Source organism: Hetaerina americana, unplaced genomic scaffold (assembly GCF_022747635.1).
Source record: "Hetaerina americana unplaced genomic scaffold, ioHetAmer1.1.p SCAF_5, whole genome shotgun sequence".
Classification (NCBI taxonomy): domain Eukaryota; kingdom Metazoa; phylum Arthropoda; class Insecta; order Odonata; family Calopterygidae; genus Hetaerina; species Hetaerina americana.
Window position 1 is genome coordinate 11,170,051 of NW_027287095.1, and position 27,028 is coordinate 11,197,078.

At 37.5% G+C, this 27,028-nt stretch overlaps 1 protein-coding gene across 1 annotated transcript in view; it reads left to right on the top strand.

Annotated features, from left to right (window-relative positions):
- The window catches only part of Srp72 (signal recognition particle 72), a 60,668-nt gene that overhangs the window by 1,591 nt on the left and 32,049 nt on the right, over positions 1-27,028 (top strand). Inside the window, exons 2-8 of the mRNA XM_071591704.1 lie at positions 7,116-7,679; positions 13,189-13,385; positions 19,245-19,381; positions 20,993-21,260; positions 23,040-23,154; positions 23,930-24,079; positions 26,091-26,158. Of these exons, the coding sequence (XP_071447805.1) occupies positions 7,116-7,679; positions 13,189-13,385; positions 19,245-19,381; positions 20,993-21,260; positions 23,040-23,154; positions 23,930-24,079; positions 26,091-26,158 (1,499 nt within the window). The remainder of the gene's footprint in view (positions 1-7,115; positions 7,680-13,188; positions 13,386-19,244; positions 19,382-20,992; positions 21,261-23,039; positions 23,155-23,929; positions 24,080-26,090; positions 26,159-27,028) is intronic.

Sequence of the window (27,028 nt, forward strand, 5' to 3'; positions counted from 1 at the left end):
CCATTGCTAGAAACTAAAAGTATGAACTTACTGGTCGGGAATATTGTTGAGATATTCATCAACCGAGTAAAACATATTGCGTTGTAGATATCTTTTTAGTTTATGCCTGAATACGGCAGTTCCCTGTGTATCCTTGATACTTTTGGGTAGTTTGTTAAATAATCTGATGCCCATTTCATTGGGTCCTAATTTCAATGCTTTAGTTCTTATATTCCCATAATGGAAGTCATTCCTGCCTCTGGTGTAATGATGATGATAGGCAGAGTTAAGAGAATAGTTGCCGATGTTATTTTTTATATATAGAATTAAAAACATAATGTAGATGCATGGGAGTGGTAGCAAATTTAATTCATGGAAAATAGGCCTTGATGGAGCATTGTAAGGTTTCCTGGCGATGATTCTAATAGCTTTCTTTTGCATTTTAAAGATGGTTTGAGAAATAGCAGCTGATCCCCATAATATTATACTGTAGGTTATATTTGAGTAAATTTCCCCATAGTACAAATTGAGTAGTACAGTTTTACTTGTAGTTTCATACAGGTGTCTTAATAAGTAGCAAGTTGAACTGAGCTTGTGTTGGAGGGCTTTTACATGAGTATCCCAAGAAATATTTGCACATAGAGAAATACCTAGAAATTTGCATTCTGTCACACGCTCAATTGCTCGCTCGCACACGCTACATTGTGGACATGGTAATCCCAGTTTAGTTTATAGTCTAAAATGAAGCCTAGTGGTTAAATAAGTTGGCTAATTGAGCAACAATTAGATAAAATGAACCATCTTGAGTTTCATCCTTGTTAGAAAGAGATAAATGGTGAACTACTTGTTGTATTAAATAAGGGGTATGTTTGATAGTTCCTCAGTTGAGTATACATTTACCCCTATTGATAAAAGTAGTGTAATCAGCAAACAACCTTGATTTACATGGTATATCGTGACCATGAGAAGAAATATCAGTGGTCCTAAGACAGGTTTTTTTGTTTGTGTACCACCAAAACAATACACTGCTTTCTATTTGACAAATAGGATTTTTATGATTCATTTACAGAGTTTTTCTCGGCATAATGTATGATTTATTCATAAGAATAAGTGATATACACAGTCAAATGCTGTAAATAGATCACAAAATGCCAGGTAAATATTCTCCTCATATTCAAAAGAAGTTATTATTATTTAATTCATAACCAGCTACAGGTAAGGTTCAAGTTACTGTAGGAGATGCTGTGTAACTTTAATGAGTCTGCTAATGTCCATTGCTGACCCTGGTGGGGGTAGGGTAACGTTGTTGTTACCCTACCCCCACCAGGAGTAAGGGCAACGGTAGGGTAAGGTTGTCTGCCAACCCAATGGTCGTGCATTCATTCCCATCTGGGTGGGTTCTCCTGCACTTAGGGCTTGGGTGTTTGTAATTGTGACCATTTTATTAATTGTTAATAGTCCGATGTAATGGCCAAAATGTGCTGTTCTAAGACTAATGCTAAATAAATAAATAAAATGATTTTTACACTTTGATGGAGCCAAGGTTGTCGATTTACCAGATCATGAAACCAAATTGTTTAAGGGACTCTAGAGTGTTTCAATTAAAATATTCCTCCAATAAAAGTAAGTCCTTTCTTCAATATCTCCATGTCATTCAGCTCTGTATGTGTACTTTCTTTCAATTGCTAGGGTGGAAGTTAAATTTCATTTTCATTCTTGTTTGTGTTCCTCCTTGGCCCAAACTTGTGTTTGGGACAAGGAGGAACACAAATTGATCGAAGAGGATGGTTGTTACAGCTTAGAAATCGGTTCATGATTCTGAATAAGAATTTCATATCAGATAGAAGAGGGTGTTCGGAAAAATATGGGAATTTCCATGGGAGGGTAAAATGAGCTCATGGGTTGAAATTCTTAAGGAAGGTGATACAATGGAGGGCAACAGCTTAACATTAACATTAAGAAGTTAACAGGATGGTTATGTAGCTTTTAAGTTTAGAGGCAGGCAGTCTACCAAAATGGTGCACAGCATATGAATTGGAGAGGACACAACCAGAAAATCACTGTCCTGAGAGCCAGAAAAACCTTGATATTGGTGTGCCAGCAAAGCAGGCCAACTACAGCATTCGTCTTACAAATGATTTGGTTGACATGTATGTGGAAGTTAGGTTATCCTCTCTACAAGGGTACAGTAATTTGTGTTGAGGTGATTGTTAATATGTGATGCCAAATCATTGTCAGCTGAATTCATAATTAAGGAGGTACATAGGGGAAATATGTGGACTTTTATAAAAGACTTAGAAGAATACTGGCAATTTAAGATATGGTAGCAGTTGTGGTAGATAAAAGGATGTTAGGTTAACAAGTAAGAATCACCTTCATTCTCTTGCCTTATTGCTAATGCTCCTTCAGAAATACATGGCATGTCACAGCCAGGAACATTTATTAGCCAATTCCTGAAAATATCTCTGATCCTTAAACAGGGTCGGTACAATAAGTATCGTGACTGGTTTGCTGTAGCCTCAACGGAGTGGTGGATGGGAGTCCAACAGGTCGGTTCGGTAGAGGGGTCCCCCACCAGTAAGGTGCATTTCAGTTCAGTCGCCTCTGGGTATCCATTGAGACAGGAGGTGGATTTTTGTGATGTGTGATTGTTTGCGGTGTCATCGAGCCAGCATGGAGCGCACCGTCGAGCAATGCTATGCTGTGAAGTTTTGCGTTAAAGTCAGGCAATCCAAGTCGGAGACCCTTGAACTCATTAAACAGGCTTATGGAAATGATGCCTTAAGTTGCACAAGAGTTTTTGAGTGGCACAAAATGTTTAAGGAAGGCTGGGAGCTCATCGAAGACGAGCACCATGTCGGACGCCCGACACTGCTCGAACTGATGCTCAGTTGGCCAAAGTGAAAAACATTTTGGACTCTGACAGCCGTTTAACCATCGCCCTTATCAGTGAGGAGACTGGCCTTTCAGTCGGAACCATCCACACTATTGTAACAGAGGGTCTTGCGATGAGGAAAGTGTGTGCGAAGCTGGTGCCAAAAGTCTTGAGCGAGGAACAAATACTATCTTGATTGGAAATTTTGCAAGAAATTTTGGACTTCATCCAGGAAGATGAAGATTTTCTCGACAACGTTATTACCTCAAAGGATAGCTCAAAAGGAACTCAAAGGATATCGGTTTGACTCCATCGAGGTGGTTCAAGCGGGACGACAAAGGCTCTCAACAGTATGCTGGAAACCAACTTCCAGCAGGCTTTTGACGAGTGGTAGACGTGCCGAACTAAGTGTATTGATGAGGAGGAATGTATTTTGAAGATTATAAAGTAATTGTAATGATAACTGCAATCCATTTTGATTTATGGAACCAGTCCCGATACTTATTGTACGGACCCCGTACTTCCAAAAGAGGGGCAAGTAGTTCCTTCTGCGTTGTTATAGATTTCCATTAAACACTATTGGTATTGCAAAATGCTGTTTTAGGTTTCCATCAAGCTTACCAGCAAATTCTAGCTGTCCATGAAACACGTTGGGGTTACTGCAATCCACACACTCATCATGGCTTCCGAAAGGAAGTTCAAATTTTCCAAAAAATTATGTAATCACCTAATTTAGCAAGTAATTACTTATTTTTTCTCACTTCTTCGTTGTGCTATTTCTTTCCCTTCACTTAACTAATAAGCTATACTTACTCTTCCAAGCTTGTGTCATCCATAATCAGATTTTCAGAGTTCCTGTGCTTTCTATTTTCTAAGAGAAGTGCCTTTCGTCTTTTTCACTGCTCACACTCCTTGAAACATCATTACAAGAAAGTAGGTGTAAAAAGGAAATTGATGCATCTTTCATATTACAGCCATGCAAGCAATCATGGTGAATGTTTATGTTTTAGTCAAATTTTCATCACCTCTGTTTTCTACTTGGTGAAATTAGAATTTAACCAAAATGTAAATTTGGTAGAGGTCATTCATTTCTTTTATTTCAGTTTTATTACAGCAATCCCGTTTGAAAATTTTACTATTTTCAACTCGAATACACTGTTTCAAGATATTCTCAGATGCACCACTTTGGTTATCACTAGTTCACTACTTAATGTTACATTCAGTTTCTTGAGCAGCAATGCCTGATTCCAGTCTTCAGGAAGCTCATGCTCAATATTTACATTGTCTATAAGTGCATTAAGGCCACATGCCTTCCCACCTTCTCAACTTATTCCCACCTCCCCTCATCTTCAAGAGCATTAAGTCCATGCAGTGCAGCTGACATATGCCACTCTTTGACCAATTGGTTTTAGATGCTGTAGTATCTCACATCCCAAATTCTTCTTTAACCTTTTCCTACACACATATCACCCCATTTACCTCCACATTTCTTTTGGGCAGAGTGCAGTGTAGCAGCAGCTGGTAGCTCCATTCAATCTAGGTGAGCTCTAGGCTATGTCACTGCGTGGTGTAATTAATATCCTTTTCACCAACTGTGCTGGTAAAACTATGCATCAAAATGGAAATATCCACTGCTTTCCTCATAAGCTTTGAAATTTTGCTTGGTGAGAGATTTCTGATGGAAAAACAACAGAGTGCTGCAGCTCCGCAGCTGTAATTGACAAGCCACCAGAGTAGTGAGATTGTGACAGCTCAGAGAATGGAGTGGTTTGCTCGTTTGGAGAGAATGGTGGAAGACGGAATATGCCTACCAAGCATGTTGAGAAGAAAATGCTTTTTCATATTGCAAGAGGATTGGGCAAGCCAGAGCTGAAAAAGCTGGATCACATCATGGTAACTCAGTGGATATTGGACATTATAGGATCAAGGGGAAGAATAATAGCTGAGGAAGATTGAAGGCTCATTGTGGAGGAGTCCCACTAAGGTGGGACTCCTCCAGACTCTAGTGTCACAGGTTAGAGGGTGCTTATTTCAGAAAACGAAATCAGTTCAACACAATCTTCGTGTAACATGGTAAGATGGTACAAAGGAAAGGATGGAAGCAATGAGTCAATGTAATTGAGGTAAAAAAAACAAATTTGGTGGAAAGATGCATTGTTTTAGTTTTTTTACTTAAGTGATAATGGATTTCCACTAAGTCAAGCCTGAATACATTGAATGTTTCAATGTAAAGTACTTTTGTGAATATGAAATATGATGAGAAATCTATTAGTTGTATGGATGTTCCAATCTGTTACAGCTAATAGTGATCATGGTAACAATAAAATGGGTCCAAAGATTGTTTTGTCCAAAATATCATATCCATGATCTATGCTTTGTATGGACAATGGTTAATAGATATGTGTTAATAGGCTGCTGAAAAATACCCAAAGGAATTTCAGAAACCAATGGGGCTAGAAGATAACAGAGCAGAACAAGTTTTCAATGGTGATGACATTGGCCTGTCCTGGAAAAAATGGCTAAAAGAATGTTCATCACTAATGAGGAAATAGAATTTTCCCCAGACCAGAGCCAATGAAAGAAAAACTAGCTTTCCTTTGTTGCCAGTTGTGTCTCAAAGGTAAAGCCTCTGTTAGTTGATCACTCTGAAAATCCTTGACCCTTTAAAAAGCATAATCGTAATAGCAAGAATCTTGTTATGCAAAGAGCTAACAGCAAAGCCTGGGTCACTTGGTGGCCTTTTCAAAGCGGATGACAATGTCTTTTATAAGAAAAGGTTTTACCTAAATAAGTTCTCGGTGTTCTAGCACCTGCCTTATAGTCAGAGGAACAATTGAATAACAATTGTTATTTTGCCAAAATTATGTTTTTTCCTCCTGTGTCTATTGTCATATCACTGTTGCAATCATTAGAGCATTGGGCTTTTTGAATTTCTAAAATCTTAATATCAAAAATCTTTTCCAAAGATGTTTTGAAGTTAAGTGGGCACATAATTTACTCTACGGGAATCCTGGAAGAATCATTTCAGCATTCTTCATTGTTTGTGTGTTATTATCAGGCTTGGAAAGATGTTCTGTAATAACACTAAAATCAGCCTGGAAAGAGTTGTGAATTGACTGTGTACCAGGGACTTCTTTGGTAGGGCCTTAAAGGTTATTTTGGTATTGTAAACAGATGTTTCCTTGCTCAAGGTCATGCATTTTGGAAATTGTTGAAGGAAGCATAGTGGAGTGGGTGCTTAAGCACAGCATTGAACTTACCACCAAAAAGTTGCAGCATTTTGGAAGAAAACAGTGGAAAAGGATGAGGAGGAAAAGAAATTGCCTCCAGTGAAGGAAAAAGAGACCAATGAAAATACAACATTAAAAATCAAGCAGTGCTGAGGAGAATTAGAAGATTGGGTTAACAAGTGGTACCCAAATAGAGTCATTTTTTCTGGAGGCAGTAATATCTTCAATGTGACTTTATGAAGGTGCGAAGAAAATGGAGGTGTAGTCTTCGTTGGACAGGTTTTTTCTAACCTCCCTTGCCTTAGAGAGTAAAAGAAGCAACTGATTGCAAATCATCGGAAACCAAACTATAAATCCAGTCTTAAGAAAATTTATTTTTTTCAATATATTGGGAACAAATTTTTATACAAATACCGTAAAACAAAATATTTCATCGATAAAATATGTAATAATTGAACACAAATGACTTTTTTAAATTTTTTTACAAAATTTCAAAATCTAAGAACAAGTGAAAAGACTTCCCATTGGAAAACATGGAAAATTCTATTTTAAGATATCAAAATTAAATACACAAAATGCGAACTAGAACAAATTATGTTCGCAAGTTAAGGTACCATTGTATTTCTGCTTTCATGGTCTCAAGGTTTCATTAATTACCATCTGCATCTTTGCTACTACTAAGGAAAGGAAATGGCTGGTAATTGGTTAAAAGCTATTTTCCACTCTGTTATTTATGGCTAATAATTATGTCTGTTTTTTTTAGTGATGTCCATATTACTATTAGTAGTGTGGTCATGGTGGTTAATGAACAGCTCTCTATATTTATATTTTAGTTGACTGCTCTTAGTCAGCACTTAAGTTATTCCATCTGCCATGTAATTTGACATGAATTGCCATGAAAATAGTCAGATCAAAGGTGTTATAAGGATTAAATAAGTTCCTATGTTTCTTTGCTGATTACTTTTACATGGACCATCAGAAAGCCCTGTAGTAAAATAATAAATGCTGTTAGATCTGTGTCCTCTTTCCAGCCTCTGGTGCTGTTCTGCCGTACCTGCAAGTGATGGGGAAGCAGCTTGGCATCTCAGAAGTGGTTATGGGCAGTGTCACAGCCCTCCTTCCTCCTCTCTACCTGCTAGCCAAGCCCCTGTTTGGGGTGATTGTTGATCATTTCAGTGCCAAACGAAGGCACATATTCCTCCTGGTGCTTGCTGGGCAGAATATTACCTATGGATTGCTCTATTTCATACCCAGATTGAAAGGGGCAGAGCACCTCCCAAGTGCAATTGTGAATGAAACTTCATCTGTCCCATATCTCATGATAACTGACAGCACACTGCTACCATGTGAAACTCCTGCAGGGTGTTCCACCGTATTCTCAGCCCTTGACCCAGCATCAAGTGTAAGAGAAACTTGGGCAGCTGATGAGACCACACAAAATAGTTTGTACACAAGTGAAATGGGTGATGTACTTTCAGGGAGTAATCTCTATACCACACCAGAGTTTTGGATATTTGTGGCTCTGCTCTCATTTGGAACAATATTGTTCAATGTTGCTAACAGTGTCAGCGATGCCATAACCTTCGACATCTTGGGTAAGTTATTGCAATCCTTTCCATTTCTTCCCCAACATTGCAAACATTTTAAATCATTTGATTTTTTATTTTAATGTGTGGTAATATATTTTTCTATTCATCGATAATATTTTAAAGCATCTGAATTCTTAATTCATAATTATTTCCATTAATTTGATAAAGAAGGAATTTTTAAATATATTACCTATTGATTTATATCTTTCACAGTGTTATACAACCTGTGTTTTTATTTTAAATTTCTTATCAGTGTTTTAATCAAGATTTGCTGCCTCTTTTATGGATATAATATTTACTGTTCACATTATTTCACAAATAAAATAAAAAGTTAGTTTTATTGTACATTGTTTTCAAGTTTAATTTTAATGTTAAAAAAATGTAGTTTTTGTATGCATAGTTATAGGCATGCATGCATATCTATAGACAATGGGTTAGACATTTTCAACCACTATTTTAATCTTTCACATTGTTAAAATAAGTTTTATTTCAAAATAAGAGCAAACATTTGGTTGTATTATTGGTATTCTTGGACCAACGTGTTTGCAGCCACACATTATTATTCATAATTAAGACTGTGGTTTTTATTTTTCATAGTACCAATTAATGATATTCAAATGAATGAATTAATGAAATAGTTCTCACTATTCAAAAACTTATGCAGTTGTAATTATTGTTTATCATATGTTGCCAATGACTCTTCAAGTAGTGTATGTAGTCAGTTTGTATTCTAGCACTTTCTCTCGGCAACTTGGCATGCATGGCCGTTTTTGCTAATTATGTACTTCCCTCTTACTCTGATGCAACTTCCTTACCCAACAAATTGAGTAGTTTATGCGTGATGTGGTGGAAGTTGAACATAATGAATAACTGATCGAAGCACTTTTCCACTTGGTAAAGTTTTTTTATTTTATGACCGGGTTTCGATGTATTACACCTGATGATAATGTAATATATCAAAATCCTTTGGTAAAATTAAAAAAAATTAATAAATAAATTTTATCTAGTGGAAAAGTTCTAAAATCAGTTATTCATTCCTTACCTAAGTTGACTTTTTCTTGATGAAATAATAGTTATAAATATTCTACATGTAAAGGTGTTTAGATCACCGAAGACAATATATTTTGGTAGCCTCTTCACTAGCCATGTCTTGATAATATTGTTCACATTAGGGTGTTATTCGATAATGCAAAACTGTATCAGCACTGAATTTCCTGCATCTCCTTGAAAACAGCCAAGTCAATATTACAACTAGGCTGGAGTTGATTCAAAATATGTGTGCCATGAAACACTTGTTGTAGGCTGGGATAAAATTACTCCTTGGAGACAGAAGTTGGTGTGTTGGATCCTTTGGCACAAATGATGGTGAGTTATCAAATTGGATAGTGAAAATTCAAGATAAGAAATGGTTGTGGTCCAAATTTCAAGTACCTTGAAGAGCACGAGTAGGTACAAGGTGATACACCAAATGTTTTGTGACTGGCATTTGTAAACAGGATCATTACTATGAAGTGAGCTATAAGCCTGCAAGTACAGGTGATGAAAACAACAGGCTTGGCAAGGCAGAAGCATTAAATTGCCCCATTACTTATCTACTTATGTCATTCAAGGAAAAATTACCTCAAGATTGGTCTGCATCAAGAATTTCATGCCGCAGTTGCAGGGGACTAGCTCCAAACCACAAATGATGACCCAGGTGTTGATGAGATAAAGGAGAGTGCGACAAGGCAGCTGATGACCATTCTGTAAAAGGACTATGCCGATTCTTTTCAAAATTGAAAGAGATTCTGGGATAAGTGCACGAGGCCCCAAGGGAAGTACTATGGAGAGGACTAAGGCTATTGTTCCTGGTGGGCTATTTTTCTCAAAATATTGCATGGCTGGATACTTTCTGGACAGACCTCATTTGTGTGAGAGAGAGGGAGATGATGCTTGCATTTGTGGGAGGGCCATATAGCGGGATAGTTATAATACTTGCGGCTGCGTGGTGGTGTACTGAAGCCTCTCACCATTAAAATGTCTCCTTACCTCAAAATAGTGTCAAATTCTCAGCTCAAGGAAAGTGAAAAATTTCTTTGTAGTCACTTGCACGTTGCAAGTGCATGCATCCTTGAAGACTCCTGCGTGACTATTGAGTGTATACCACATGTTTGAGGGGTAATACTCCTGTGATAGATACCAACCAAGCAAGAAATTTTTCTCACCTTATTTTCATGGTACACAGCCCCCGAGGCTCTACCTTTTAATAGGAAAGTGCAATCATGGTCGATTTTATCAAAAAGTATATGAATGTTCTCCAAAGAGTGATTCTGAGCAGTTTTGTAGTTTTAAGTATGGGTGGTAATAGGTATCATGGTTGTAAGTTTATGTTCAGGAGTTGAGGAACAACTGGAAGAGTTTCAAGGAGCAGTAACAGGGAAGGAGAATCTAATGATGATGGGGTATTGGAATGTTGTGGTCAGAGAGGACCAAGAGAGAAGCATTGTGGGGCAGTTTAGATTGGCAAAACAAAACATCGTGGGAAAAAAATGGGTAGAATTTGTTGATGAGAAAAACATGGTAGTGGTAGATATCCTCTTTAAGCAATATTACCAAAAAAGATACACATGGAAGAAGCTGGTGGACAAGGCAAGATAACCGAACTGATTGCGTTTTGGGCAGAACAAGATAGAAGAGCAAAGTTAAGCTATATAAGAGCTACCCTGGTGCAGATATAGGTAGTGATCACAACCTGGTGGTCATGGATAGCTGACTGCGGTACAAGATGATACTTACTCAGTTAATTAGCCAAAGAATAGAAGGAAAGAGAGAAGAGAAACTCAAGTTAAATCACTTTGGTTTCAGGGGAAGCTGAGGAGCAAGAGAGACAATACTCAGCTTGAGGGTACTGGCCAAAAAATCCATCCTTGCCATCACATTTGGCATTCATAGAATTGGAGAAGGCCTTTGATAATTCTATTGTGATGATTGTTGCTTTGATTTATATAATGGATTTAAAGCTTGAAGGGGACTAATAAATGCATCTGTATTGGGCCATCATTGCAGTGAATATCCATGTATATATTATGTATTATGCTTGTGTGGACACAGTAAAATTTGTGTAGGGAACATAAGCAGTTTCACCTACGTTCATTATTTTAACATCCTATCATACTTTCTCATTCCTCAAAATAGCTGCTGAATGCTGTATTATCAAGTTAAATTTGTAACTTGAACCCTGAAAATAAATCCTTTGAGTGTTTGTCCATAATTCAATAATGGAATAATTGGTGAAAAAACAAAGTATCAAGATCATATCAAATGTTTTCTGCAGATTTGGTGTCTTTCATTTATTTTACTGGTCGGTGAATCCCACCATTCAGTCATTTTCAAATCTCCATACAAAAAGCTTGTGGCACCGCTCATTCTATCTTCAGAAAGTTTACCTTAACTTCCAATGCATTTATCAAATACTCATGCTTTCTAGGGAGTGACTCTTTTGAAAATTTCATCAAAAGTTGGGTAAAGGGTCACAAGTTAATGGAAGTCTATGAAAGGAGACTGAGTAAGAAGACTGGAGAAAGGCTGGAAAGGAGAACTGCTGGGGAGAAATTCTGTAGCATATTAGTTTATGTTGGCAATTAATACCTTAAAACGAGTGACCATTGAAAAGAAGAAGAACAAAGAAAACATTTATTACAAGAAGCAAGGGATGGAAAGCATCTTTCAAGGAAATATGAATGGATAAGAATAGCAAGGAACATGGAAATCCTATGAAACTCTTAAGAATGATAATGAGTGCTAATGAATGTCTACTCTGATGTTTTGGGTTTCAAAGAATAATTGTTCTCCTGTATTTCTAATGTGAAATTGGTGACCAACCTTAGAAGATATGGCTGATATATGAGACTGGAAAATCACCAATTCATATGATTAGAAAGTAGCAGCAAAAGTTATGTTTTTCTAAAGGTGGAAGTCTAATGAGAGAAGATCTAGGCCAAAAGGCATTAAATTGAAACTTTAACTTGATTTTCTGGTTGTAATCAAAGCCATGATAAAAATCACCTACAAAACAAGAGATTTTATGATTTCAAAATAAATCACATCACTGGGAAAATGCTAATAGTTGACCACTGAAATTGTTCTAGAAAAAGGACAATGTGTGTGTAAATGAAAAATCTATACATATCCACTGTGAGAATAATTCTTTGTCATGTCATGAAGCCATGACTGAATCGTAGACATTTTATGGGGCAACCAGTTCATGATGATTATATTTTGACTTGATTCATCTCACTTAATGGTGACTAATTCATCTCAATTTGATCAAATGACAGATAGTTTTGGAGTCAGAGCTTTATACCAAATATGCAGTTATGATTCTTAAAAAAGTATCATAAAGAGGAGCAAGTCGCAATGGCTTATTCCATTCAAGCACGATTGTACCATTGTAAGTTAATATGTACTTTTAATTTGTGAACAGATTCACCTTGGCAATGGAATCATTTAACTTGGCTAGGGAACAAAGTAGTCTATCTCATAGTTGCAGATTGGTTGTGTTAATCAGTTACAATTCCATCCTAGGAGCCCTCAAAGTTAGATGTTGTAGGTTGCAATTAAGAAGGCCTCACAGTGGAACTACCAAGACTCCACATTGTGAAATAATTTCATAAAATAACCCCTGAAACCATGGAATTTTAATATATTATGATAAGATGTTGTGTTACATCATAAAAATATGCTCTGTGATTCATTTGCTTTGAAGATAATATGTTTAGCAAGACTTAACTTATACTGTGGTATGGAGGATACAATGATGATGACTCAGAGATGGCTGTACTTGCAGTTTGTCTCATGCACCATAGTCCCCTCCTTTTAGCCATGACAGTGCTCCCTTTGGAACCCCAAAACTATATAAAGTAAGTTTGATTGTAAATAGAAAGTTTCATTTAAGCTAGATTATAAAAAAATATCATAGACCCAATAAATAAGAGTTCAAAGTATTTCTGGTTACCATGTCACCATGGCAATTCCATAGAAACTCTTGCAAAAGTTTATTTGATATCTTGGCATTGGCATAGATGGAATTCATACTCGGAATGCCTAATCAAAGTGGTAGGGCTGACCAGTAATGAGTGGAGAACGTAAGGAGTGAGCTGTGGAATTTCCAGATGAAAGGCAGCTTTTTCCTTGGACGTAACTCAAATGAAATAGTACATGAGTGATCTCGTTTCAGAAGTGAAATGAAATTGGTCTCTTGTTCTCACTCCTTTTTTCTTGCTTTAATCCTTGCCCTATTCTCTCACCCCTCCATTTCTCCTCTCCCTTCCTCACCCCTCATTCACCCCACAGACATGTGGATTTTGGGCATCATCTCTACCTGAATCTTTGTGCAGTGGTTTGCCATGTTGAGTTGACAATTGATGTGTTTGTGTTTGAGAGGACTTCTCATTATGGAATGCCCATGCTGATTGTGTGCATGTGCATGGCTGGGGATTGAACTCACCGTTTGTTTCCCTTCTTGTGTGTGCTGTAGGGGAAGGCCAAGAAATGAGCTACGGCGTGCAGAGGGTTTGGGGCACTGTGGGCTTTGGTGTGGCGGGTCTACTTGCTGGCATAGCAATGCAGTGGTTGTCAACAGGCGAGACTGTTGATAAAAACTATGCTCCGGCCCTTGTCCTTGCTGTAATATTTGGTATCATTGATTTAATCGTCTGCGGTTACCACCTACAAGTGGGTATGAGGTTTATGGATACAACTTGGTTTTATATTTACAGAATGTACTTTCAAAGGAGATGAAATTTACAGTGACATGTGCATGCTACCTTGCTGAATGTGGGCGCATTTGTGTTTGTCCAATCGCTGTCTTGCTGAAGGAAATCCCTGCTTTCAGAGCAGAGTTATCTATTCCCTCACTTGCATGCTTTTAATCACTTGTGCACATCCATCTGAATAGTGGATAAACATTTGAAAAATTTTATCCAGTCCAGTGAGAAAATACTAGTATGTCTTTCAGTCTTTATGTTTTTGCTCAATTTCTTCTCAGACATTGATAAGCGAAGTAATTGGCAAGTTTGAGAGACTTATGGGATGGAATGAGTATTTCACCTGAATTTATGGCACTTTTATGATCAGTATCTTTCTCCATTTAAAGTAAACACAAATCATGAATCTTCTTCCAACAACTTTATTCCAGTCATTTCATGTTAAATAGGCTCTGATTTTGGCAAAATGGGAATATTATTTTTTAGGGATTTCAATGGCCAATGGTGTTAAATTAAGTAAGAAGAGGAGTGGAATGAGGGATGGGAGAGGATTAAACAGGAAAATGGTAACTCACGGGGCTCTTATCACTTGCTGATGAATCCTTTGGTGACAATTGGTGCTCGCTTACAGGACCAATTCTAGATGTTGGTAGCACTTGCATTCAGTTCAAGCAGCTGCAGCATGAGGAGATGCACCACGGTTTGGATTTTTTGATAGGCTTCATCGGGTGGGAAATGATTACGGGAGGGGATGTAAGGGTTGGCTGAATCTATGAGGATAATAGGGTAGCAAGGGGGTGGGGGTAATGGGGCCATGGTCTGAAATTAAACATTGTTGGATTTACGCTTGAAAATGCATTCATAGGGTTCAAGGAGATGGATGGGCTTTATAAATGATGTAAGGAGATACAGAGTGGTTGAATTCTATAAAATGTTTGGTGATACTGGATTGTTCTAGTCTAGTGCATTTAAAATTCGATTAGCATTCTTTGAATCTGATACGTAGTTTATGTTTGGTTCGTCCGGTGTATGCTTTGTTGCCAGGGAGGTCACAGTAAATTTGGAATATACCATGTTTCTGGAGAGTGATGGTACTATCTTAGGCATAGGAGTGTAGGTTTTTTATTGGAATTAATTTGATGAAGAAATATGTTATGTTGTTTCAATTTTATAAATGCTCCATTATCAGCAAGTTGTCCATATTAATTGTAGCTCATAGTGTGAAACATAAACTATAAATCCTTCCAGTGAAACTAGAGTCATTGTTTATTACTTAGTGAAAGTTTCAAAGGCACATAATTCATGATAAGATGTAACTATACTCCAGTGGAAACTTGAATATATGGCAAAGAAAGATCTTGATCTGGCTGTACTTCTCATGGCATTAAGTGGAAAGGTCATCATTTTTTTCCTTTATGATGCGTTGTTGCTCTAATGATATTATTGGGAACCAGATTGAGGACCAATTAATTTTTCTTCAATATTGCTGCTATTGATGGTCACATCATAATCTTTATGGTTCATCATCATCAATATTTCAATCTTAAGATTGTTTTACTGCAGCCTACTCTTCTTCTCTGGTCACTGTTGAATCCCTCACCCCTGATAACTTCTCTGTTTTACATCCTACTCTAATTTATGTGTTGGGTGTCGTATAAGGTTTTGTCCATTTCACCTACTTCTTCTTTGCCACAAAGTTCTCCATGTGATCCTTTTCTACTAATCTATTTGGCTTATCATTCCTCCCCTGTCTGTCCACATAATATTCAGCATTCTCCTCTTCAGCATCATGCTTCAAAGGCTTCTATTCTTCCCTGGGTGGCCTTTCAAATACGAGGGTCATCCGGAAAGTAGTACCCGTTCGTGAAATAAAGACACAAAAGTAAATATTAACAGACATAAAAAATTTTATTTGAAAGAGGATACTTTAAACTACTTCTCAACATAATCTCCAAGCAAATTAAGGCATTTGTCATAACGTGTGACAAGTTTCTGTATTCCTGCTGCATAGTCCTTCGCCGCCAGCTCATTGAGATACGCGAGGGACCCATCTTGCACAAATTTTTGCATAATGCAGATGGTGTTTAACAATTTCATGAACAATTGTTCTAGAAACATTGGGAAAATGCTCACAGATGTCATCAATTGTGACGCGCCGATCGTTCCTCACGAATTCGTCAACTGAGCTCACCAGTTGGTCTGTAATGACAGACGGTCTCCCCGAACGCTCATCGTCGTGTGTGTTCCCCCTCCCCATGTTGAAGTTGCGACACCACCGCCGAACAGACGACTCGTCCATTACATTGTCTCCATACACCTCCTTTAATTGGCGATGAATATCACATGGGCGAACGTTTCTTGCATTGAGGAATTTAATCACTGCCCTCACTTCACAACTGGCGGCGTTCTCAATTTTTTTAAACATTGTAAACAATCACAGAAACAACACAGGCAATGCTAGCGTCACGCAACTTGGCTCAGAGAAGGCAGACAAGCCACTGAAGCTATCTGACCTCGTCCAGCGGCTACTCGCGTCGTCAGCACTTCATGCGGCACGAACGGGTACTACTTTCCGGATGACCCTCGTATTATATCTCTGATCTGTATAGGGCTGTGCTCCACCCAATTGTTATGAAAAACTGCTTTCTTGATCAGAGTGTTTTAATGTAGTATTTGCCTCTTCTTCAAGAACACCTTAGCTCGAGTTATTCTTTGCCTGATGTTGGTTGAATTTCCTTCCCAAGTTAAACTGCTGTCCAGATAGATCAAAGATTCCACTTGCTCTAGTATCATTCCTCTAAATGTGATATCTGCATTCAGCTGCTCTCTTTCATTCATAAGGGTGTTAGTTTTCTTCTAGTTGATGACTGTATTTTTTACCTGAAATACTCAGCATTCAAGTGCTGCTTGCATGTCCTCTTGCATTTCTGCTACTACTATGATGTCCTTAGCAAGCTGGAGAAATTCAATTACTTCTTGGTCATACACCTTGACTCCTTTGATCCCCAATTCTTGCACTTCTTTTATTATCTTTCTAGATTAACATTGAATAGTGCTGGGGGGAGGTGAACTCTTTGTCTAACTCCTTTGTTTAGTTTGGTTTTATTTTTTCTTCAAATGGTTGTTACCTGAGTCCTGTGGAGGTGATGGATTCTTCTTCTGATGGTGTAGTCTTTTCAAATCCCTCTGGTAGTGTTCCACTGCCATAGCTATCTGTAATTATTCCAAAGAGTTTATCCATTTCTTTGACCACAAGTGCATTGATTATGTCTCCATTTATTTTGCCTGCTATTCTTCAGGTCTTAGATGGCTCTGTTGAATATACTGTTGAAGTCCGTGAAAATATTAGTTGAATCAGAGAAGATTCAAGAGAGATTGAAGGAATAAAAAGAACTGTATGATAAAGACATTAGGCTAGCAAGCTTGGACTAAGAAAGATAAAATGACATAGATGAAGGTAGCCAGGCTTACTTGATGGCAAGATAGAAAGTGTGTTAAGAGAATTGAAATCAATAAGGCCTTGGAGTTAGACAACATTCCCAGGGAACAACTGAAAGGTTTGGGAAAAGGTGGGAGGTTTAGGTTTTAAGGGAAGGTTGGAGGTTTAATAGGTTTTATGCAGTAATTTGTAGCATCTACGAAGGAGAAAATTGGGTGGAAGATTTTATCAGATCAGTTACTATAAAAAAAAAGGGAATGGCAGCCATTCCTGAGGACTGCAGAACAATAAGCTTGATTTTACACGCATCTGAAGTGAACCTCAGGATCATCAATAAGAGAATGGAGAGGAGTGCAAATGATTACTTAGGAGATGATCAGTTTGGGTACAGGAGAGGGAGAGGCATGTGTGATGCCACTGCAGTAATGAAATCACTAATCGAGAGGGATATTGAATATAATCAGGAGGTATTTTTTTCGTTTTGTAGAAAGAAGACATTCGATTGAGTGAATTGGGTAGAATTAATGAATGTATTGCCAAAAATAGGAGTATATGGGAGTGACTGGAGACTTATATGCAACCTGAACATGTACCAGACTGCTCAGGTGCCAGTAGGGAATGGAGAGTCCATATGGGTATTGTAAGGAAGAGGAGTAAGGCAGGGGTGTCTATTATCACTGGTGCTGTTCAACGTGTGTGTGAAGGAAATGGTTAAAGAGGCATGGCAATAACTGGCGATAGGAATGAAATTCAAAAGAGGACTAATTAAATCAGTTCGGTTTGCAAATGTTCAAGCTTTAGTTAACCAGTCAGTGAGGGGGTTGCATGCTTTGCTGTGCACATTAGGAAAGTCATAGTGATTGGTATGGAATAAGAATCAATGTATTCAAAACAAAGGTTATGAGGTTTTTGAGAAATAGGTAAATATTAATATTAGAGTTAAGAAACTATAGCTACTAATGAATACTGTGATTGAGGGGAGAATGTTGGGCAAGTGAGGAAGGGTCAATTTCAGGTTGAGTTTTGTTGGTAGAGACAAGGAAATGTGTGTTGTGGTGCCATTGTATAGGCTGTGTCTGTCTATTACTACCTTAACAGGTAGAATACCAATAATAATAATATATATGGGGGTGTATATGTGTACATATTTTTACCTCATGCAACCAGCACATAAGTGTGTGCTCTGACATACGCATGTGCCAGTGTCTGTGTACCTGCATCTGCTTGTGTGTTTGCACTTGTGTGTGTGGGTTTGTGTGTACATATGTATATATTTTTTTCATACACACTCAATGCATGTAAGCATGTGCGTGTGTGTTCCGGTACATTTGTAGTTTTACTTTTTCCTCCATATTTAGTGATGGACCTTGAGGTAATGCCTAGGGTAGAAATATGTAGTCAAATTGCACTAATGGAGATTCAGTGTTTGAATTCATTAGTGGTGTAGGAGCGCATTAAGCAATAGAATGACTCATTTATATTTTTAATTGCCTTGTGCTTCAGCATCATTTAATAAAAAATGTAGGAAGTTTTCTTTGGTTGACTGTTAGAATTCCAAGTAGAAAATCATGTAGGAGGTGTAAGTTGGATGCTGTGTCTTAAATAAAATATATCTTTGCAAGGCCCCTTCATTCTACATCATTATACTTAAACATTGAAAATTTGTGCAAGTATAGACTTGACATAAGATTAATTTTGAAGTTTTAAAGGAGCCTCCGCAGCCCTTTAATTTGTCGGCCAGTTGACATTGTGGCATATCGTCACCCTCTGATGGTTTTGCGGGAGGTTTTGCTTGGTACTCATTAATCTTTCTGTCACAGGACTTGTGAATCTTGACATAAATGCCTACTCTCAGGCAGTTGTATCCCATTGGTTGAATCCACTCTGCTGAAATGCATTCTAATATAAAATGATGTGAGTAACTACATGCATTTTATGTTTTTGATATATCTAACAACATATTTGTATAATATGTTAAACTATCCTGTCTTTCTTCTGAACTCATTTTGTCTTGAACCTTAAATATTTTGAGATGGTGAGGCAAACATGTGATGTGGGTGTGTGAACATGCAGCTGGAAACACAACAGAAGATAAGGCTTTGATAGCATTTCATACCACTTTTCAAGTTTCAAATTATAGTTCTTTTATTCTCTATTATACTCTATAACCACATTACTAGTTGTTACATTCATCAAAAACTTTTATGAGTTAAATGAATATTCTATTGATGATGAAACAAATATGGATAGTATACATATTTTCATCATGAATTTAGAATCAGAGCAAAATTATACAAGGTTAGCGTGCATCTATCAGAATTTATTTGCATAGTAGTGCTGCTTGTATAGTGAATGTCTTCAATTTCATTTGTTCTTGGCATTCCTCAGTTACCACTCATGCCACGCTCCAACCGAATTCTTCGTGATGTGGGCCACCTCATCTGCCGCACAGAAGTGGCTACCTTCCTCGTTTTTGCGGCCATCTGTGGTATCCTTGATGGTTTCGTCATTTACTATCTTTTCTGGTAAGTTTTCAATTTTTTTAGGACTCATAATGAACTCTAAAACTCTGATGCATATCTTTAATTCAATAACCAATAGATTTGCATGTTTACTGTGTTTCACTACACATTTCATTTATGTGAAGTATCTATGTTAAAAAAAGCATTGTCAATTTTATTGGAAAGCATTTGGCCTTTGGTAATGAGGTTTCTTTGATTTTTATAACTTACCTAATTGCTGTCTCCATTTATCACTAATTTAAGGGTAGTTTAGTATAACTTTAGTATAATCTCTAATCAACTGGAAGAAGCCATGATCCTTCTTCAAAAGTGTTGAGCTAATGTTATTAGAGTGGCTGACTTAAATTTTGATATGGCCTGTGGTTCATAGTATGGTACTCAATTTGATATGTATTTTACTAGGTCCTTAAATATGTATTGTGCCAACTCACAGCCAACCAGAAACATAGACAATGTTATCACTAGTTACAATGCCTAGGAATATTCAGTAAATGCTTTTAATCCTAAGATCTCTTATTGCTGTTCCATTAGTGTATTGGATATTCCTTCAGTTGTGAACTGTAGAAAAACTTCTATTGTACGGCCAATTACCTCAAGCTGTATGGTGAATTTCAAACATGTATTCGCAAAATAGATAAAGTGTCCTTACTCGCTTCAGATAATGGCCTACAGAACCTTAACTTGTTCTTTGAAAAATTTATTTCACTACTTAAACAAGAATTCCCACTAAAATTAATAACATTAAAGCCAATTAAGGAGGAAAACAACTGTTTTAAACCATAGCTTGTACATTCATGAGAAACGTTGCTGCTAATCTATGGTGTTGTTAAAAGAAAGTCAACTGATGCAAATTTTAAATGTACAATGTGCTGAAAAGGGGATATCATAAGAAATTATCATTGGCAAAATGCAATGCCAATGGAGTATTTATTGGCTGCTCCTAAAGCAAAATATCCATTTAGCCCAATAATGCATATTACAATAACTCATACATTGACTCTGCACACTTTCTTCCCTCCCCAGTTATATCCAAAATGTAAATTCTTTTCTTCCCTCCTCTTTGCTCTCTCTTTTACAGAGACATTTTACCTTTCATCAGCATCCCATTGCCTCCCAGTTTCTCCTGAATCCACTTGTAATGCCTTCTTTGAATTTCTTGCAACCACCTTCTTTCCTACCCTACTATTCCTATAATTTCAAGGTTTTATTTCCTTTGTGTACATTTATTTTTCTCCACATCCATATATCCAAGGTTTCCAACGTTTACCCTCCTGCCTCAAAAACCATGTTTCTGAAAGATATAAAACTACATTCCATTTAAAAATTTTCTCTGTTCTTTTCTTTACAACATTACTTAAGGTGCCTTTCATCAACTCCAGCCTCTTTCCAAACATGCCTCAGCCATGAAATCCTTGTTGTAATTGTACAAAAAACGAGTGGATGTTATCACTTGTGTTTTCAGTAATGCTGCCCTGCATCATGGGTAGTACAGATGATTTAATCGAATTGAATGCTTTATGAATCACACTTGCATGTTTTTTAGCAATGCAGTCCTTTTCTGTTATGATCGCAAGGTGAATTCAAGCTCTGAATGTGTCTTTTGCTACCTCCCAGGTACCTGGAAGACCTGGCTGTTTCGACTGGGAAAGAGACCTCCATCAAATTGTTGGAGGGGCTGGTGGTTGCTGCCGAGACTCTGATTGGGGAGACTGTGTTCTTCTACCTCTCGGGCTTCATCTTGAGGCTCATTGGAGGCAAGGATGGGAAACACTCCTATGCCAGAGGCCTGACGCTCTCACTGTTCTCGTTTGCAGTACGCTTTGCCCTCGTGTCCATCACCACAAGCCCCTGGCACTTGCTCCCCATCGAGGCAGTCATGCAGGCAAGCAAGCTCCCTCCCTCCCTCCATGCTCGACCCCTGCCCCTCCCCCCCTTGCACTCCCTCTCCCTCTCAGTCGTCTCTCTCTGGTGAACAGCCATTACCAAAGTTTGTGGTAATCATTCACTCACTTAATATCAAAAAACCAAGACTCACACTCATTGAAGTTATTTAATGGTACATCATGTGAACTAGAAGAATTTTTATCTGGTACAGAGAATTATTTTTATTTAAGTTAATTCATTTTTTCTATATGATATTGTTAGATAAGTTATCCAAAGTGCAACTGATGTTATTTGATAGTCTAGAGGTTACCCAGTTGTGATCTTCAAAGAATGGAGCATGATAAAAAAAATGTACTCTTTAGCTGAAGATTTAATTAGTTAGAAACATTTGAGTTTAAGCTACTAAAGCAGTTAAGGTTATGTAGTGATGCGTATATGAATCAGTAGTCATAGAACCAACTCACTATTACTGTCCAGGGCAGCCATTTGGCTTTTGTACTACAAGGCAATGCTGATCTATATCCCTCCCATCAACTCCCAAGTGATTTGATCCCACTCTGACCAGGTGCAGGAAATTCCATTGCATTACTTTTGGAAGGCTTCCTGCACATTATCTAATTAGTTGAGATCTCCAGAAGAATCCAAAGGCACCTATGTACAATAGAGGTAACCTTCCTATAGCTGTTTCCTGTACAAGTAGTGAGTACAGGTTTATTGATACACTTCATAATTATTCTATTCTCTTTAAGCTCCCTGCAGTTTAATAAGTCCAGTGGGGATTCCTGGATTTGGTGATGCTTCTGTGCCTCTTTGTAACTCATTGTCTTGAAGTGCATCTTAGAAATAGATGAGTGATGAAGTGCAACTTAGAAATGATGGTGAGTAGAATGGAAGAATACGAAGTTCCCATACCATGGTAATGAGTCGGTTTTGCCATGACTGTTATTCAAGTCATGTAGCTTAGAGGTATAATTTGCCATGCAAGAGGTAGTCTCATATGTAGGTTCTTTCAAAAACATGTCACAAGGTGTCAGCCAGAAAGGCAAATGAATGTTGAACGGGCACAGCCAGAGTTATTGTCACATCACTCACCTGTTACATTGTAGTGGCTCAATGATCTGTATATGTGGGAAAGATGTGAAGATGGTTCAGGCTGTTCTGACAAATGACTTGTCTCCAAAGGTAATAATGCTCCATAGTGATCAGTTTTATCTTCTTTATCTATGTGTTATCAGTGGTGATTGATAGTTTTTCTGATAGAAAAGAAAAGAAAGGATTGGAATTGTAGTAGGGACGTAAGGAGGAACATTCAACTAGACAAAGAGGCTTTCACAAGGAGGGAGGTTTTGATGACAGGGACGTTGAGTAAGGATGTTACGAAAAGGCTTGTTAAAACTTTGATATGGAGCATAGTTATGTTTGGCAGGGAAACATGATCACTGAAGCAAGATGATAGACAAGGATTGGAGGCTTTTGAAATGTGGCTGCAGAGAAGGATGGAGAAAGTGAAATGGAAAGAAAGGAAAACAAATGAGCAAGTACTAGGTATGGTGGGGAAGGAGAGGGAATTGCTGGGAGAATTAATAAGGAGGCCAGAAAGATGGATGCAGTGTGTTTTGATTGGCAAAATAATGATCAAATACTAACTTTTTGACCTGAGGATGATCTAGCGCATCAAAACTGGTTTGGAAAAATGTGGACTGAGTATTTAGGCTCTCTTAATTGTTGTTTGTATTTGTTAATGGAAAGTCTTCATGGCAGCTTTTATTATTTTCAGGGTCCAACGTATGCCCTTTCGTACACAGCAATTGTTGGGTATGCTGCCAATGTTTCTCCTCCAGGGGCCTCAGCTACAATGCAAGGGCTTGTTGCAGGTGTGGATGATGGATTGGGTACGTATGACTGCAGCGCTGCTGCTACAGAGTGCAAAAAATTAATTGTGACTGCCCACAGACAGTTAGGGTAGCATCTGACTAGGCAGTCATCTGCCACCCTCCTCTTTCATTGGGGCTTGATTTTAATTTTTTTTGGTATTGATAGACCACATTGACCCAGAGTGATTTACAATTTAATTAGCCATATGTGAACTTCAAGTTTTCACATGAATACTGCTTGCAGATTAGGGAAGGGACTATTAGTATAATATGGAAATGACAATTGAATGATCGGTTATGGAGGGGTTGTGTTTGGAAGTAGAATAGTTAGTGTGGGACGAATATTTTCAATTCATGTGGAAAGGGTGTAAATATATTTACTGATGTACATGGAGGAACAGAAGTTAAAAGTTTTTATTGGTTGACTGTGCTTTTGGATATACTCACAAATTACTTCAATAAATTTCAAACACTAGAGTCTTTTGTTTCAATTCAATATGTTTTTCATTAAAGATTGAATGGTATAATTTTGATGTCACTTGCATTTGTTAATGAAAAATTGGAACAGATATGCAAATATTTTTCCATCAACTTTTTGTTGAACCTTTTCTTTTCACTGTTGAATTGGTATGTCCAGAAGGGTTAAATCTCAAAGAAGTAGACTGAATGAATGATGAGGAGGAGAGGAGATGCTGGTCCAGAGCAGTGGCAGGGCTCAAATCATCTCTCATGTGACTCTTATCATTTACCATTGATTTTTTTGTTTACCATTTCTATTGAATTTGATTCTTAGGCTATGCTATAGGCAGTTTGATGGGGGGTGTCTGTTACAAATACATTGGTGGTAAATGGTCCTTCCAAGTTTTTGCTGCAATAGCAGCATTCTCTGGCATCTGCCACCACTTCCTGTATGAGTGCTTTCTGCGGCATCAGGTTGGCGAAGGTAAGAAAATCAATTGTCTCCTGAAATGACTTTTGAATTTTACTGCTCATGGTGTTTACAGGTATATGCAACATGTAGTATAAGACTGCACACCCTACATATAGAAGGTATCAATATGATTCGATGGTTTCTGGCTCTACTTTGAGGAAGTTCATTTCATGAATAATATTGTTTCACATACACAGTAAGACAAATCTGTGTTATATAGCATTGTTGTTATCATGAATTTTCGCTCAGAGAAATTCTGATTTCATTAATAAATAAATGGTGTGGTAACAAGATGATGAGAGGAGCAGGATGATTTTGAGGTATAGGTATGAAGGAGGAGGCAAAGAAAAAATAAAGAAAAACAAACAAAACAGTACCAGGCAGGTTAGGATGGAGAGAGGAATGCTAGCAGAAATGCAAAGGAGACGGGAAAGGTTAGCAGAGTATTTTGATTGGTGATGGGATGTTGAACACTGTTTTGAATTTTCTTTTGTCTCAAGAGTGCAGAAGTGGATCCAAGTTTCATCTACACTGATGAATTAATGCAAAAAATCTGACTCACTTCTCTTAAATCGCTCTAACAGGGCCTTGGAAATGTTCACTCGAATGCGATATTTGGTCCAAAGTGAGCAAACATGGCACCCAATGTGAAGATATATTACACATTTCCAAGTCTTCTCTCAATAAATGACAAATGTATTCTTTTAATAAGCCCACAGCCTCACTCTAACCTTAATTTTAACAGTCATCCAGTACCATTTGGTGAACTTTTTCAATGTTATCCTTATTTCATCGGATGAACCCTTTCTTCTAAAACTGTTTTTCGGAGCTTTTATTAAACATATGTTGGCAACTGTAGAACCATCAAATGGAAGCATTCTAGAGTTTGATCTGACAGCTTGATGCCAGCTTTAACCAACTTTCTGTTGAGGTACTGCATTTTTGCAGTATACATGTAATCTTGTATACTCACATTATCAGTTTTGGTTGTTTGTTAGTTCCTTCAACAGAAGTAATGTGTATATTAGTCCAAAGTTCATGTGGAGCTCTTATAACTTGAACCAAGCATCCTTTGCTCTGTCCCACTCTCCTATATCCCTCAGATAACTGACTGAAGTGATAAAAATGGCAAGGTCTTTGACTTTATTTTTACTGCTGCTGGCAACATAGGCTCATTCTAACCCTGCTCCATTGCTTCCCAGTATGCCTTATGAATGATGTTTTTCTTTGTATATATAGGCCATGTGAAAAAATGGTCTTCTTAAAAACTCAAGATACTGAACTTGTCATTAGTCAGAGACAAATTCATGTTGTTCTCTTTATCATTTTATGCGGATATTTTTTTTAATGATCTCACAATTTTCTTTTCTTCTAAAGCTCCTGAATATAACTTAGTTGTAGTTAAGGCTTGGACCATTAACCTGTTAGTGTTCACTTTGTTTTTCACAGATAGCATGTCACAATCATGACAGCCAGAACACACTAGTTGTAGGTCACCAAGTAGTGATTCACAGCCCATAATGGCCAACATGGTATTATTATCAATGAAAAAAAGCATACTGTAACTGTTACTAACCTCTGAGCAAAGAGGCCAACACAGAAATGGCTTCACTTATTGAAATGGCCCCTTGTGACTCCTCCCTTTTGGTTTACTACAAAATGGAGGTAATCTCATCAAGGGATTGAACTTGTGATGTTTTCAGTGTATGAGGATTTCCTGGTGGTGTACTCCTTTGACTTTGCTCTTGCAAGCTCTCTATTTGGATGTTGTGCTTGTTGGCCCTCATCCAACCCCACTTGGGCTGGCAATACTTTATTTTTTTCATAACCAGGTATCCTACATTCTGGGAGGTTAACCTGGTATGCAGAGGTCTTCCTTTGGTCAGATTAAAACCATTACTTGGCACACCATGAGAATGGCGGCCCTCACATCCATAACCTTGTTATCTTCAGTATTCTTATTGCATAATGCAAAGCTAGTGCACATTTTTTTGTACTTATGTTTTTTCTCTGCATCTTTTAGTGGATTACCAGGTGAAGTACAAATCACCAAAGGCTGCAGCGGGCATGACTGAATCTGCCGAAGGATATGTAGGGTCATAATTGAAAGATTAAGATTTTTTGTGGAGAGAGTAATTTTGTAACTTTTTTATCTTGGGTGATGTTAAGTCTACAATTAAACTGAAGAAGATTTAAAGTACAAATGTATGCATGTTGTAATGGAATATTAACCAGTATCTATATATTTCAATTGAATTCATTAATAAATGGGAAATGAATACGTGAATGATTGTGTAGTACTTCATTTTTTATATAAATTATAATACATTTTTGAAAATTTAATTTTACTTCCCATTTGGTATATCTTTCATGGGCATTGTGTGCCTACAGTGCAAACACATCCCATCTATACATCAAGTCATTTTCTTGAAAATTAGGATAAGTAGTGAGTGGAACATGAAAAAGTTGATCCCTATTTTTCATAGGAATTATGGGGAATTTATGTGTATGTATATGAAAATTATATTAACTTCCCTTGATGTGTTCATTTTAAAGTGCTGAATTTATGATTCTACATTTAAAATTTATTTTTTTCCTAGACATCCCTTCAGAATCATGAATTAAATTCAAATTATAAGCATATCCTTGAATATGTAATCACACATTTGCATATCTGCCAAAGAACCATCCAGCTTGATACATTTATATGCTATCCTGACAAATGAGTTCTCAATTTTGGAAACCTCATGCTAGAATTCTTTTAGCTGGCCCAGTGGTGGACGGGTAACATCTCCGCTTGCCAACCAGAGGTTGGGGGTTTGATTCCCACCTTGGTGGGTTTTCTTCCACCCAGGGTTTGAGGGCTGGTAATTATCTTTGATGTAATTTTTAGGGGCTGGGTGGAAGAAGAGAATTTAAAGTCTCAATCTCGTCCCAATGAAGTCATTTGATAAACAAAAT